Here is a 12,943-nt window from a genome sequence, read left to right on the forward strand (position 1 = left end):
AAGGTGTGTTTACAGAATGTCGTACTGGAGGAGACACAACAAACAAAGTAAAAATGGAACTTATGAAGGACTTGGGCTTTGTGTAGCAGATAAAGGCTGGATGTGTTTCTGACGTGAGTCTATGTCTGTGTGTTTGTCCACACACGTGTCTGTCCGTGAGCTTTGTGTCTCTTGTGCCTAAGGGTGTCCTCCCTTCTCTTGATGGAGTTGCTTTCTTTGTTCTCCTCCTAAATAGCAGTTGTCACCGCCATCCTCCCACACACAGGGAAACAGGCTCAAGACCCAAAAGCATCCTTGTTGTTCTCAGTTTTCTCTGCCTGCTGGAGCCTCTTATGCCCTTAGAATCCATATTTAAGCACTGCATCCAACCTCCAGCACCATGAATAATGGCCTTAGTGTGTGTGTGTGTGTGTGTGTGAGTCCCAGGTTTGACATAACTGTGCTCAGATTTTACACCATGAAATTGTAAGATTTATGTACAGGGGGAGTTATTCTGTGGCTCCCCGTGTTCTTTAGTCTGTGGTTTGCAGATGGACACGTGTACACTAGGGGTGGGAATCACAGGGTACCTCGTGATGCGGTACGATACGCCATACATGGTTCACGATGCCAATAATATCACAATACGAGGATTCCGTTTGACTGAAGAATACAAAACGTCCGTGCAGGATTTCTCTATTTATTCACAACATATAGCAAAGTGCACAAAGTCTATGTATTGAACATGGATGGGGCATCTCTTAAAGTGGTTTTCTCCACCATTATCCCTCTTCTTCAGCCAGGTAACTTCTGCCCAAGGACACAAAGTAGTGACACCCAGCGAGTGAAACTGGCAGGGACAGTTTTCTTTAGAGCGCCTTCATTTGTTAATTCAAATATTGATATTTGCCCTGGCTTAGCGATTATCGTGTTATATGAAGAAGGACGGCGGTATATCACCGAATCCATGTTTTGACCCACCCCTAGTGTACACATTTGTACGTGTTTATTTCTGTAGGATCCTGGCTGCAGCAGGGGCGCATATGAACATCTCAGTGGACCTCAGGACTTTGAGGGCAGTGCGAGTGCTTCGACCCCTCAAACTGGTTTCAGGCATCCCCAGTAAGTTATACAAATATCAGTATTTCGTTTTATTTCAGTCACATCTTACAAACATGATTCAGTGAAGCAGGAAGTTTAGAGGCAGGGCATTGTTTTCATCCTGATACCAAATAACTTGGTGAAAACACGATCAAATAATTACAATAACACATTAAGTGTCATCAAAGATTAAGAAAGACAGTAATTATTCTCATTTGAAATTGAGGAACCAAATCCTTTTTGACCTATTTCTTTTTTTACTTGATTATAAATATTTGAAACAATTTGTTAACAGATGCATGTGTTTAACAACATTCATTCTGCTGCTGTGTGTTTTACTTCCAGGTCTGCAGATTGTCTTGAAGTCTATAATGAAGGCCATGGTCCCTCTGCTGCAGATCGGCTTGCTCCTGTTTTTTGCAATCCTCATGTTCGCAATCATCGGCCTGGAGTTTTACAGCGGAAAACTGCACTCCACCTGCAAACCACAGCCTGGAATACTCGGTACAGATACACTTGAATTCATGGCAAGAGCACATTTTTGTGCATAATATAATGTTTCTGGCTATTTTTGCTGCCAGTTCTGTGACACTGAATGTTAAACATAGCACCTACAGCTTGAGATGGCATGGTGGGAATGATAAATGTGATATTTGTAGACAATCCAGTTATGAGCATCATTCATATATTGTTTTTCATTGTAAGATGCACTGATGGCGTGGATGAAACAAAGCAGAGCGACTTGATGAAAGGCTCTTAATGGTTCTGAATAATGCATAAATGTGAAGCAAAAGAAAAGACACGTTTCACAACTGTTTTTGACAACAAACTGAGCATACAAAGAAGACACAAGATCATTATTGCTGCTGCTGTTTATATTAACCCTTTGGGTTGCAGCTTTATTGTCGTTGTACTTGCAATGTGATGCCAGGCTGCACCTGGAGACTTTATCAAACCAAGCCACCAGTATTGTCCTGTATAATTAATTCCAACAAAAACTGTGCATTCACTACCAAGACTGATGTGAGTGTTTTCTTTCTGTCAGTTGATAAACTGCACTTCCACTGTGCTGCACATTCTGACCTGAGGCATCAGCATTGATGATTTAGCCAATAAAATATCTTTAAGACTGAGAATTCACTCTCATTGAACAGTAACACAGGGACAAGGATGTTGTTCACTGGGTAACAATCTTTGAAAAACTAATAGTTTAAAGTTTATGTCCTATTAAATATTAGATAACCCTAGAGATTACGTGTGAAGGTTGTTGAAGTCACGACTTTTTTCACATTACAATGATCACCTGTGGTCGAACAGATTCTTTTTATTATTTACTCCTCTCTGTTCAGGAAATGAGACGGTGGACTCCTCTGAGTTTGAATTCCCGTGTGGCGTGCGTCACTGTCCAGCCAAATACACCTGCCGCGATACTTGGATTGGCCCAAACGATGGCATCACCCAGTTCGACAACATTCTGTTTGCTGTTCTCACTGTCTTCCAGTGCATCACCATGGAGGGATGGACCACTGTGCTCTACAATGTAAGAAAACTCATTTACACATGTGCACATAACATTTTTCTGGATTTCCTGCAAATGAACCCATAATGAACAGAAGCAGCAAAGTGGTGATTGCAGTGTGGATGTCGACAACCGTCCTTGTCATCCGTGTGATTGCAGAACATGGAGAACGAAGGGTTGTGATGATAGTGTTGAAAGTGCTAGTGTGTCCTTTTGTTTTTGCTTTTCTTGTAGAAATGTGTAACGTGCTGCAAAGCTTGCATCAAGATTTCATTGCCCACCTGAAATATGGCACCCTTTAATTTGTTTTGGAATGTAATTTCGAATCAATGACTGTGTAAACACCTGACCCTTCAGAGAGAATGTTTTCAAATCCACGCAGTCATGTATCCAAATAATGAGCACTGAAACCAGCAATAATGGCGTCCTGTGCTGCAGAGTATCTGTCAGATTGTGATGAGATGCTGCAATCTGCTTCACAAGATCCTGTGTCAGAGTGAAAGGAGCAGGCACGCACACACACACACACACATGCAGAAAAGCAGATGATTAATGTTGTGTTGTTGCTGCATGAGCATCCAACAAATCCAGTCACACCGTGTTCACCTCTGCTTGCAGAATGACACATTTACAGATTTTACAGAAAAAAAAATATATATATATATACAGTATATGATGTCACTATAACAATAAATCATACGTCTTGTCATAACTTTTCCCTTTAAAAAGATTCAGTATGTATAACACATGCACCCCATTCATTATTCAGTCAATCAGCCAATCATGCAGCAGCCATGTAATACAATAAATCATCAAGATTAAAATGAGGGTTTTTACGTCACACATCAGAGTGGTTAAAAATGAACCATGTGAACTCAGTGGCTTTCACTGACTGGATGAATATTTCTGAGACTCCCTGATCTCCAGGGTGTTCACTCAGAATGGTGCAGCGTGGGTTCCACTCTAGTGTCAGCCAGCAGCAAGAATCTGAACATGCAGTAAGCACTGGCTCACCTGGGGAAAACTGAGAAATGTAGTCTTGAAGTCTCCTGTCGCTAATCTCCTGTAATCCTGGAGTTTAATCCTGGAGTTTGTCCTGTGTTTGTCCATTACGACAAATATCTACTGTGGAAGAGGTCTACTGCTCCAGGTTTATTCAAGAACTATTAATATTTGCTAATAAATACCAACTTTCAGGGTGAGCAGGGGCAAGAAGTGTTTATCCCATCAAACTGCTGAACAACCACATTTTTTTGAGGAGCAGAAACTTCTGAAACACTTTGAACTCTTCTTTTTTTTTCAGCCATACTTGTTGCTCAGCGGTGCCTCTGTCTGTCTTAACAAAAAAGAAATGAGTTCCTGTGTGCAGCATACGTATAAATGTCGCCTGGCAACATGAGATCTAAACACGGAGAAACACAGAGCGAGACATGTGGAGCTGATAAGATTTATTTGTGTTGCATGATCTCATTTGACAGTGGTTTGAAGGTAATGGATATTTGTTTAAAATTGAAAGTTAAACACAGTTTACAAACAATTTCCAGCTCCATACACACGATGTCTCTGTTCAGCCCCACAAACCTTGATTATTTAACCAGATTGTTTTTTTCATGTTTCAGGCTGACGATGCCTTGGGCCCGAGCTGGAATTGGCTCTACTTCATCCCGCTCATTATCATCGGCTCTTTTTTTGTCCTGAACCTGGTGCTGGGAGTTCTCTCCGGGTATGTTCACTCTTTAGTCCCAAGTTCCCTATTTATTCTTATAGGTTATTCCACTCTGTTTTCCAGACAGACTCAAACTGTGCCCTAGTTTATGGTCTTAGGGATTCAGTCAATAGCATGAAAAAAACATTCCCCCAGATAGTCTTTTGTCACAAGTAGGAAGTAGATCTTATGACCAACAAATAGACATTAAAGACCAATCACACTTCCAAAAAGATCTGATGCATGTCACTGTCTACACTGCCTTCCTCCAGGGAGACTTTATTGGGCTTTAAAATGCTTATGATTTAGTTACTCTAACTTTTTGTAAAGCTCCTGTCAAGGAAAACACTGTTGTTCCAACATGTCCAAGTCTATTCAAGTTTCCTCAAAGTTTCATAATTATTGTAATTATCTCTCCTCTCATCTCCTCCTCTCATCTCCTTTGTTCCAGACAACAAAAGCTCTTTTTCTCCGCTTATTGCTTCCAAGGGGAATTATTTATCCTGACCATAAATTTATTGTACCGTTGATAACTTAATAAATGATTCTTTGGTTTGGATTGTGTCTGCAGGGAATTTGCCAAAGAAAGAGAGAGGGTGGAGAACCGCAGGGCCTTTATGAAACTGAGACGCCAACAGCAGATTGAGAGAGAGCTCAATGGATACCGGGCCTGGATCGACAGAGCAGGTGGTTTTAAACCCAGTCACAGCTAGTTATTTGGTTATTAATGAGAAAAGAAAACGTGTGTTGTGCCACAACTGATGTACTTATCACAGATAGCAGCATATCTCAGTCCATCTGATTTCATACTTTGATTCTTTCGCATTTCACTGCAGAGGAGGTGATGCTTGCTGAGGAGAATAAGAATCCAGGACCCTCCGCTCTCGATGGTCAGTCATTTATGTTTTACCTGGTGTTACTGTACACATTGTCTTTCGGCTATACTTTCACATTGCTTTACAGTCTCAGTTTTTAGTTGACAAACGATCAATATAAAGGGACGTTTTTGTGTGATTTTATATGCAAACAAAAGTGTAGAACATCTCTTTCAATCAATTTCAATCTGGGTATTTTGAATTGGATATGTCACTTGGAAGTATCTCAACAACCAGAAAGTGCATTGTCATTGTCATACATTCATGTTTTCAGATTCTGTGTCGCAGAGAGCATTTTCATTTGTTCCATGCAGACGTTTACTTTTACGTGTGGTTTTAAGTGAACAGTCTGAGTGACTTTAAATAAATTACTATAACATTTACAGACATAGAGAGGATGGATTAGAACTTTGGTGATCTACCGACTTTTATTGTAGTGCTACACTTGTGAGCTTAATGATAAATGAAATGATGATAAACTTTTAGAATTGTAGAATTGCTATATAATGTATCATTAATCTTAAATGCATCTCAATGCCCCACTGCGCATTACTACAGCCAGGACTTGGTCTTCTGACATTTAATTAAGTGCCATCTTCTAAAACACAGGTTTATTACCAAAATGATGTAAAACGTGTGACATGGTGTATATGATGATATAAATGTATAAATGTATATAAGTTAAGCTGTTGTACAGAGAATAACTGCTGAAGATCAGCATGTAGGTGTTATGTGCATACAAAGTGAAATGTGCCAGACATTGACTGAGCACAGAACATAGAAATCCGGTGAAATTAAATGAATGTCATGTTTCCACTGTCATAGATGTTGCTGCTGTGTTGTCGTCGTGAGCATGCTGATGTTGGCATTTAGCCTGAAGCAGCATGGTGCCCGCAAGCAAAGCCTAACAATGCCAGTAATAATTCTGAAGGCTCTTGGCTTGGTTCCTCATGGTAAAAATGTCACCTGTCAACCTGGGGAAAAACAGAACACAGAATATTTACATTGAAAAACCTCTTCCGACATATTCTGCTCAATATTTCAGCTTAAAATGTGAGCCGTTGTCTTGTTGTCACTTGCACAGGTCACCGTCATATCACACTCTCCTTCTCTCAGTGCCTGATAAATAGCATTAGCACTGATAGCTTTAAACCTGTCACGAGGCGCAGTCCCTCACAGACAGTGAAGTACCTGTTCTTACCCTCTTAACTCTATTTTGACCTTTGCTCCTCGCTAAATTGGCGGGGCTTTCATTAAATGTTGATTGATTGGCAGCTCTCAGGAGGCTCCCAGAGTGGAGTACAGGTGGTGTCTATGGTGAGAACCGTCCTCTGATCTGCTCTCTCCCTCACTAACTTCACACCCCATTTGATACATACACACACACACACACAATGCAAATGCAAACACGTACAGATCTGTTTTAGGTTCATTGTGTTTCTGTCACGTTAGATTTATAAAAACAATAAGTAAAAAAAAAAAAGTCTGTCCGTGGCTATTGGGATGGAAATACATGCAGATGCTCTGATAGTGTTGACAAAAAAAACATGGCGCACTGTGGTTGCCTTAGCAACCTCTGATCTGAAAAGGCAGCAGCAGGCATCTGTGCGTGCGTGTGTGTGTACTGGCATAAACACTGACCTTGTGAGGACCAGTAGGCCTCATGGAGATGAAAATCTGGTCTTAATGAGAGAGAACCTTGTTTTGGTTTTGGTTAAGTTTATGGCTAAGATTTAAAGATTTAGGTTAAGGTTAGGGTTAGTTGGTTATGGTTAAGGTTAGGGATAACACATATTTTAAGGCAATGCAGTGCTCAAAGAAAAATAGCTGCACAAACCTGTGTGTTTGCGTGTGTGCATGCACGCGTACGTGTGGACAAGACCGTGTCCCTGCCGTGTCAGATCTGTAGCTAAAGGAGAATATCCTCTTGCATTATATTGACCTCCAGAAGATTCAGAAATCTCAATGTAGAAAAAGGGTGTGAGCGTGATGAGTTGACAGATACGATTCGTTAACACGTGTCAGTGAAAAGGTCATAACATACATGTCATACTCACCTTGGCATGCGTGCACTGCATGGAGCGTTCCCCTGACGATTTATGGCAGCACTTGAACGCAGCTTGCATATGAAAGATGCATGGATCGCAATGTTTGCCGTGACGGAGATCATAAAATAGGAGCAAAAGGTTTCCCAATTATTTGTTTGGATCATTACACGAACATTAAATGATCATTTTTATCTCATTCAACTGCACTGTTAATGAGCCCAGCTTTCCCTTTCAGCAAACTTCACAGGCATGAGTTTGTTTTGCAGAGAATCCTCACTTCCTTTATGATTATCTCTTCATTGCATTATCATATAACATCTATAGATGTTGCAGGGGCGGTGATACAAAGTGTAGTTTTTGGGCCATGTTTACAGTATATACAACCATCAAAAGCGAAATTAGTTATTCAACATGATGTCATCAAGGCTCATCAAGTGTTGCCCCCTCAGTCATGTTGCCCAAAACTTTGGCCTTGTGTCACTGCCCTAACATTATGTTCCCTCTATTGCGTTAGTTAAATGTTGGTGCAGCTTGTTCTGGTGCTGGTTTTATGTTCATTATACTTTGTCCGCAGTGTTGAAGAGAGCAACGACCATCAAGAGGAGAGGCCTGGATGTGGTGCATCGTGGGCAAGCAGGGGAGGAACAATATGGTGACATCTCCTCTGTAGGTGAGTGGGAGTCTGGACAGGCTTATCAATATGTACACACAATGTGTGCATGCTCCGGTGCATATTTGATACGGGGGTTAGCATCTCACTGTTTGGAGCACGGGTTCTGTTTCTTTCCACCTTTCCCACGGTCCCCAAGGCATCCCCATGGCCAGAGCAAGTATCAGGAGTGCCAAGCGAGGTCCTACAGCCTATTTCCGCCGCAAGGAGCGCCTCCTGCGTATCTCCATCCGCCGCGTGGTGAAGACGCACACTTTCTACTGGACCGTGCTTGGCCTTGTGGCCCTAAACACGCTATGCGTGGCCATCGTTCATCACAACCAGCCTCTCTGGCTGTCCAACTTCCTCTGTGAGTCACACGTCATTTTAGCAGCAGCATGAAATATGAGAAGTGCTCAGGCGTTGAATCCAAATCGTTGTCACCTCTGTAAAAGCCGTGAAATGGCACTGAAAGTCCCTTCTATATCATGTAATTGCAATCATCGGTGTTTGTTTGTAAACAGTATTAATGTGTGTGTGTGTGTGTGTGTGTCTGCTTCAGACTATGCAGAGTTCCTGTTCCTCGCTCTGTTCCTGACCGAGATGTTCCTGAAGATGTACAGCTTGGGACCGCGGCTCTACTTCCACTCTTCCTTTAACTGCTTTGACTGCAGTGTCAGTACTTTTGTCTCCTTTTCTACACATTTGTTTCTCCCCAAAGTTAAAGGGGCTGTATGCAAGAAATCTATCGTATTAAGTTATGCAATGACCATGCCATGTCATCGGAGATTAAGGAAATCCGGGCTTCACTGATAATAATGGTGCAGCCAATATATTCACAATTTAAATGACCATTTGTCAAAGTGTTTATATTTGTGTCTGTTGTGCCACCCACCACCACAACCCACTCACGCAGCTTGTAGCGCAGCTTGTAGAGGAGAAGCTAAACAAGGGTCACAGAGGAGTGTGTTAAAATATAGACTGAAACTGAAGCTGAACTCTCTATTAACTATTGGTGGAGGATAATTAATGTATATAATTTACAGCCTGTTATTGTTGCCTCCTCTCTTCATGTGATAAATCTTGGCTGCTGTGACTCTGTTGTTGCTTCTCTTGAGTAGACACATGTTCGATCTCCACCGGTTGCTGACACACAGTCAGACAGGTTCCACGTTTATAAAACTGAAACAGAAGGTGGGACAGTCATGTGCTTGTGCTCGTGTACCCCTGGTATAGGTGCAGCTCCTTATGTGGTTCAGAAACTTTGACAACCACACATTTTGAAACAATAACAGTCGCTGTATTTGACGTATAGCCCCTTTAACTGCTTGTGCTTGTGTTCGTTTATAACACAGCATTATCCCTTGCTCTCTGTTTGTTTCATTGCATTATCTTTGCTCCTCCTTTCCTCAGGTGTTTTGTCATTTGTGGGTTTTAATTAAAGCAGCAGTTCCTTATAAATGTATATTTCTTCAGGTAATTGTTGGCAGCATCTTTGAAGTGCTGTGGGGTTTCTTCAGGCCTGGCACTTCATTTGGCATCAGTGTCCTCCGTGCGCTCCGTCTGCTGAGGATCTTCAAGATTACTAAGTTAGTCTCTGACACACTCTGCGCCATATGTTCATATGGTTTATAACATTTCACTGTTGGCAGGAAGCGAATGACAGAAAAGTGTCTTTAGGAAAGTTCCCATGGTGGTGTTTAGTCATTGAAGTTTATTGAATGTATTTGTATCAGGCACAGAATACAATATACATTCATCTCAGTAAGAGAAACGAGGTTTTGTTCCAGATTTCCATTTGTAGTCCTCAGACAGGAGCACAGACGTACATTCATTACAGTATAAGAATAGTACACTTCTGTGTGTGTGCTGTCAATCCATATAACACCACTGTGACTGACCAGGTACTGGGCGTCTCTGAGGAACCTGGTCGTGTCTCTGATGAACTCCATGAAGTCCATCATCTCTCTCATTTTCCTTCTCTTCCTCTTCATCGTTGTGTTCGCACTCCTCGGCATGCAGCTCTTTGGTGGCAGGTAACGATATAACCATACTGTCTGACGTTATGTGCTGTCCATCATTGTTTATTAGTCCGTACAGAGATTCTGTATAGAAATATTAAATATTATATAATACAAATCAAAGACTGTTTTTCTCTCCCTCTCATCTCCGTTGATATTTCCCCTGTTCCAGTAAACACATTTAGACATAAAAACAAGGCTAAAGCAAATGTTGATTCAGTAGACTCCACTTTATGGAAACCACCAGGAGAAAAGAGAATTGATTGTCAGTTGCTTTGTAGCGGTTTTCATCACACCAAGAGACTAAGACTCTTGTGCCTTTGCTATGCACAGACAGTGCTTGGTTTTCCTTTGTTGAAGGCCATTGAAGTAGAGGCCATTTTCCACGAGCTGTCATTTCAATAAAGGACGGCTTAGTTAGACAAGCATGGCCTCATGTCTGAACTGGTCTCTACAATACAGAGCACTTGGAAAGGAAAACAAGACATCATCTCCATTAGCCAGCCACTTAGAGACCAGGGAGATGGATTTTTTTTGGTCTCTGAATAAAAATAGTAAGTAAATATTCGACCCAACTTCTGTAAGAATATATCGTTTGCATCCTTTTCAAAGGTTCATCTTTGAAGACTATACCCCAACAAACTTTGACACCTTCCCTGCAGCCATCATGACCGTCTTTCAGGTCTGGAAACAACTTGTACTTTTATAGCAATAATGATATTTAATGACCATAATGGTTTTGTTGATCTGCTATGTGTGTGTTTTCACAGATCCTGACTGGAGAGGACTGGAATGAGGTTATGTACAATGGTATTCGCTCTCAAGGAGGAGTCAAGTCTGGCATGTGGTCCTCCATCTACTTCATAGTGCTCACTTTGTTTGGAAACTGTATCCTTTGCTGTTCTACTGTCAGATGAGGAAGGTTTCATCTCGAGTTGTTGTCACTTTCCTTGTCAAGTGTCTTAATTGTGGTTTATTGTGAGCACCTGTCTGGTTCTTATTTTACCATATATTTCTTTGAGAACATTCCTTATATTGTCCAATATTTAGGAAGATACAGGATCTCCTGAAAAACAGCGTAATTATTTGCCCTGTTCTTATCTGTGTTTTGGGTTATGTTACAGTAAAAACCTACTTACATAGGGTATAGTAGTTGTTGCTGGACACCTCGTGAATTTATTCCCATTCATCCCTGAATCTTTTAATCCAGGTTAAATAGCAGGTTGTTCACCAACTCCAGCAACCGAGTCACTTCATCCTGGTAATCTGAACTTTTAAATGAATGAAATCTAGGGTTAATGTATCATATCTTATTAGGTTTTTTTAATGGTTTTAATGGTCCCCTTTTCAAGTCACATACATTTTTGTCAATTTATTTTTTTCATGGCAAACAGGAAACACAGTTATTACAGTTTGTGTGTTTGTGTGCGTGTGTGTGTGAGAGAGAGAGGCAGCCTGTGATCTGATTTACATTTGGATTTGATCATTCCGGTCAGCTGAGCTGCAGAGGTGCAGACTGAATTGTTGCTTTTCAGTGGAATCTGTAATATCGGTACTGTAATTGTCTGTCTTGTAACAAGGACGTCAGAGTTGTGTCCTTAACACAGGTGTGACCAGACACTCTGTTGAACGTCTTCTTGGCCATCGCTGTGGATAATCTTGCCAATGCGCAAGAACTGACCAAGGTAAAAGAGGAAATGACTAAAGAGATCAACAAGTAACAAGGATGTTCTTATCTGCTTTTATTCATTTAAGAATGGGCTCCTTTGAATTGTTCAGCTCAGATTTTTCCTCCGTTTTTACTTCAGTTTTGTTTCATTAAACTCACAGTTACTCAGTCGCCTTTTTCACCTTTGAATCAGGATGAAGAGGAAGCAGAGGCAGCTTTCAACCAGAAACATGCTCTCCAGAAAGCCAAGGAGGTCGGACCGTTGTCCTCCTTTATGTCTTCAGAGTAAGTGCTGTAAGCGACTGCCCTTCCCGCCTGACCTGCTCCTTAACTCTCTTTCTTCCCCTCAGAGAATCTCTACTGTATGTAGGAACAATCCTCAGTGTCCACAAGTTGCTTTGACCGCCAGCAAATAACCCGTCATTGATTTGGTGCAGTAGATCTAGATTCATAGTAATGTAGAGCAGTGGAAGAGCCTGACGATGTGCTGCTGTGTAAATACTGAATCAGTATTTGGTGCTGCTGTCCCACCAGAGACTTATTGATACATCCTTTCTTAAAAGGTCTCCTATCAGATCTCTTCCTGCTCCCCTCGCTGTAATTTCCTCCAAATTGAAGTCTTATGTCACCATGGTTACTGGTTCCACACCGTGGTGGGAGGTGCCTATAATGTTGTCATGGAGACAGGGTTACTCTGTGTCCAAATTAACATGGTGTGTCCATGACAGTAACGCACTGATCAAAGTGGATGTCGTGGTGAGCAGAGGGTGTTAGACATTAAAGTGAAGTGTGTACAGGCTGTGATCTGTTTAATTGCTCTCACTTGCGGAAATGTTTGGTTCTTCAGGTAAAGTGATCTTGTTTTCTCAATGTCCAGCTTCCTGTTTGTGGAATTGATTTTTCTTTTTTGTCCCTCAGAGATTGATTGCACAAAGGCTTGTTATAGGTGGTGGAAGTGCATGTGCATGCACAAGAGTGGCGACCTCTGCCCCTCTGAATGCAAGCACTTTGTTGCATGGGCATGTGGGAGAAGATAACGTTTTAATACATGGCCATATTTTTCAGTTTCCTATGCTGTAGAAAATGATATAAGTGGGTCAGTGGAGCCAGCGGAGGGTTGAGCCCTTGACAGAGCACATAGAGAAGACTAGAATACCATGGGGTCATCTGGCCTGGCATCTGCATTCAGCGAGGACACTCTGAACTTTAAGGCTTTCTGGTATCACTTCTGATATCGGCTATGAAACCCCAGTGGTACCTGCCCCTGCTGACCTAGAGGAAACTTGCATGGCAGATTTTGCTCAGTAACAAAGGGAGAGAGCAAAAGAGAGATGCAGCATGTTGGGGGCTGATGACAATTTCACCTTGGGAATGCAT

General features: G+C 41.6%; 1 protein-coding gene across 2 annotated transcripts in view; it reads left to right on the plus strand.

Moving 5' to 3' along the window:
- Positions 1-12,943, plus strand: part of LOC122780700 (voltage-dependent R-type calcium channel subunit alpha-1E) — an 80,169-nt gene that overhangs the window by 45,941 nt on the left and 21,285 nt on the right. For both annotated transcript variants that reach the window (XM_044043864.1, XM_044043863.1), the window contains exons 6-20: positions 998-1,101; positions 1,426-1,584; positions 2,430-2,620; positions 4,219-4,322; positions 4,876-4,991; positions 5,141-5,194; positions 7,802-7,897; positions 8,037-8,246; positions 8,439-8,551; positions 9,353-9,465; positions 9,781-9,912; positions 10,510-10,579; positions 10,668-10,785; positions 11,515-11,582; positions 11,760-11,851. In XM_044043864.1, the coding sequence (XP_043899799.1) occupies positions 998-1,101; positions 1,426-1,584; positions 2,430-2,620; positions 4,219-4,322; positions 4,876-4,991; positions 5,141-5,194; positions 7,802-7,897; positions 8,037-8,246; positions 8,439-8,551; positions 9,353-9,465; positions 9,781-9,912; positions 10,510-10,579; positions 10,668-10,785; positions 11,515-11,582; positions 11,760-11,851 (1,740 nt within the window). The remainder of the gene's footprint in view (positions 1-997; positions 1,102-1,425; positions 1,585-2,429; positions 2,621-4,218; positions 4,323-4,875; positions 4,992-5,140; positions 5,195-7,801; positions 7,898-8,036; positions 8,247-8,438; positions 8,552-9,352; positions 9,466-9,780; positions 9,913-10,509; positions 10,580-10,667; positions 10,786-11,514; positions 11,583-11,759; positions 11,852-12,943) is intronic.

This window comes from Solea senegalensis, linkage group LG14 (genome assembly GCF_019176455.1).
Source record: "Solea senegalensis isolate Sse05_10M linkage group LG14, IFAPA_SoseM_1, whole genome shotgun sequence".
NCBI classification, from domain to species: domain Eukaryota; kingdom Metazoa; phylum Chordata; class Actinopteri; order Pleuronectiformes; family Soleidae; genus Solea; species Solea senegalensis.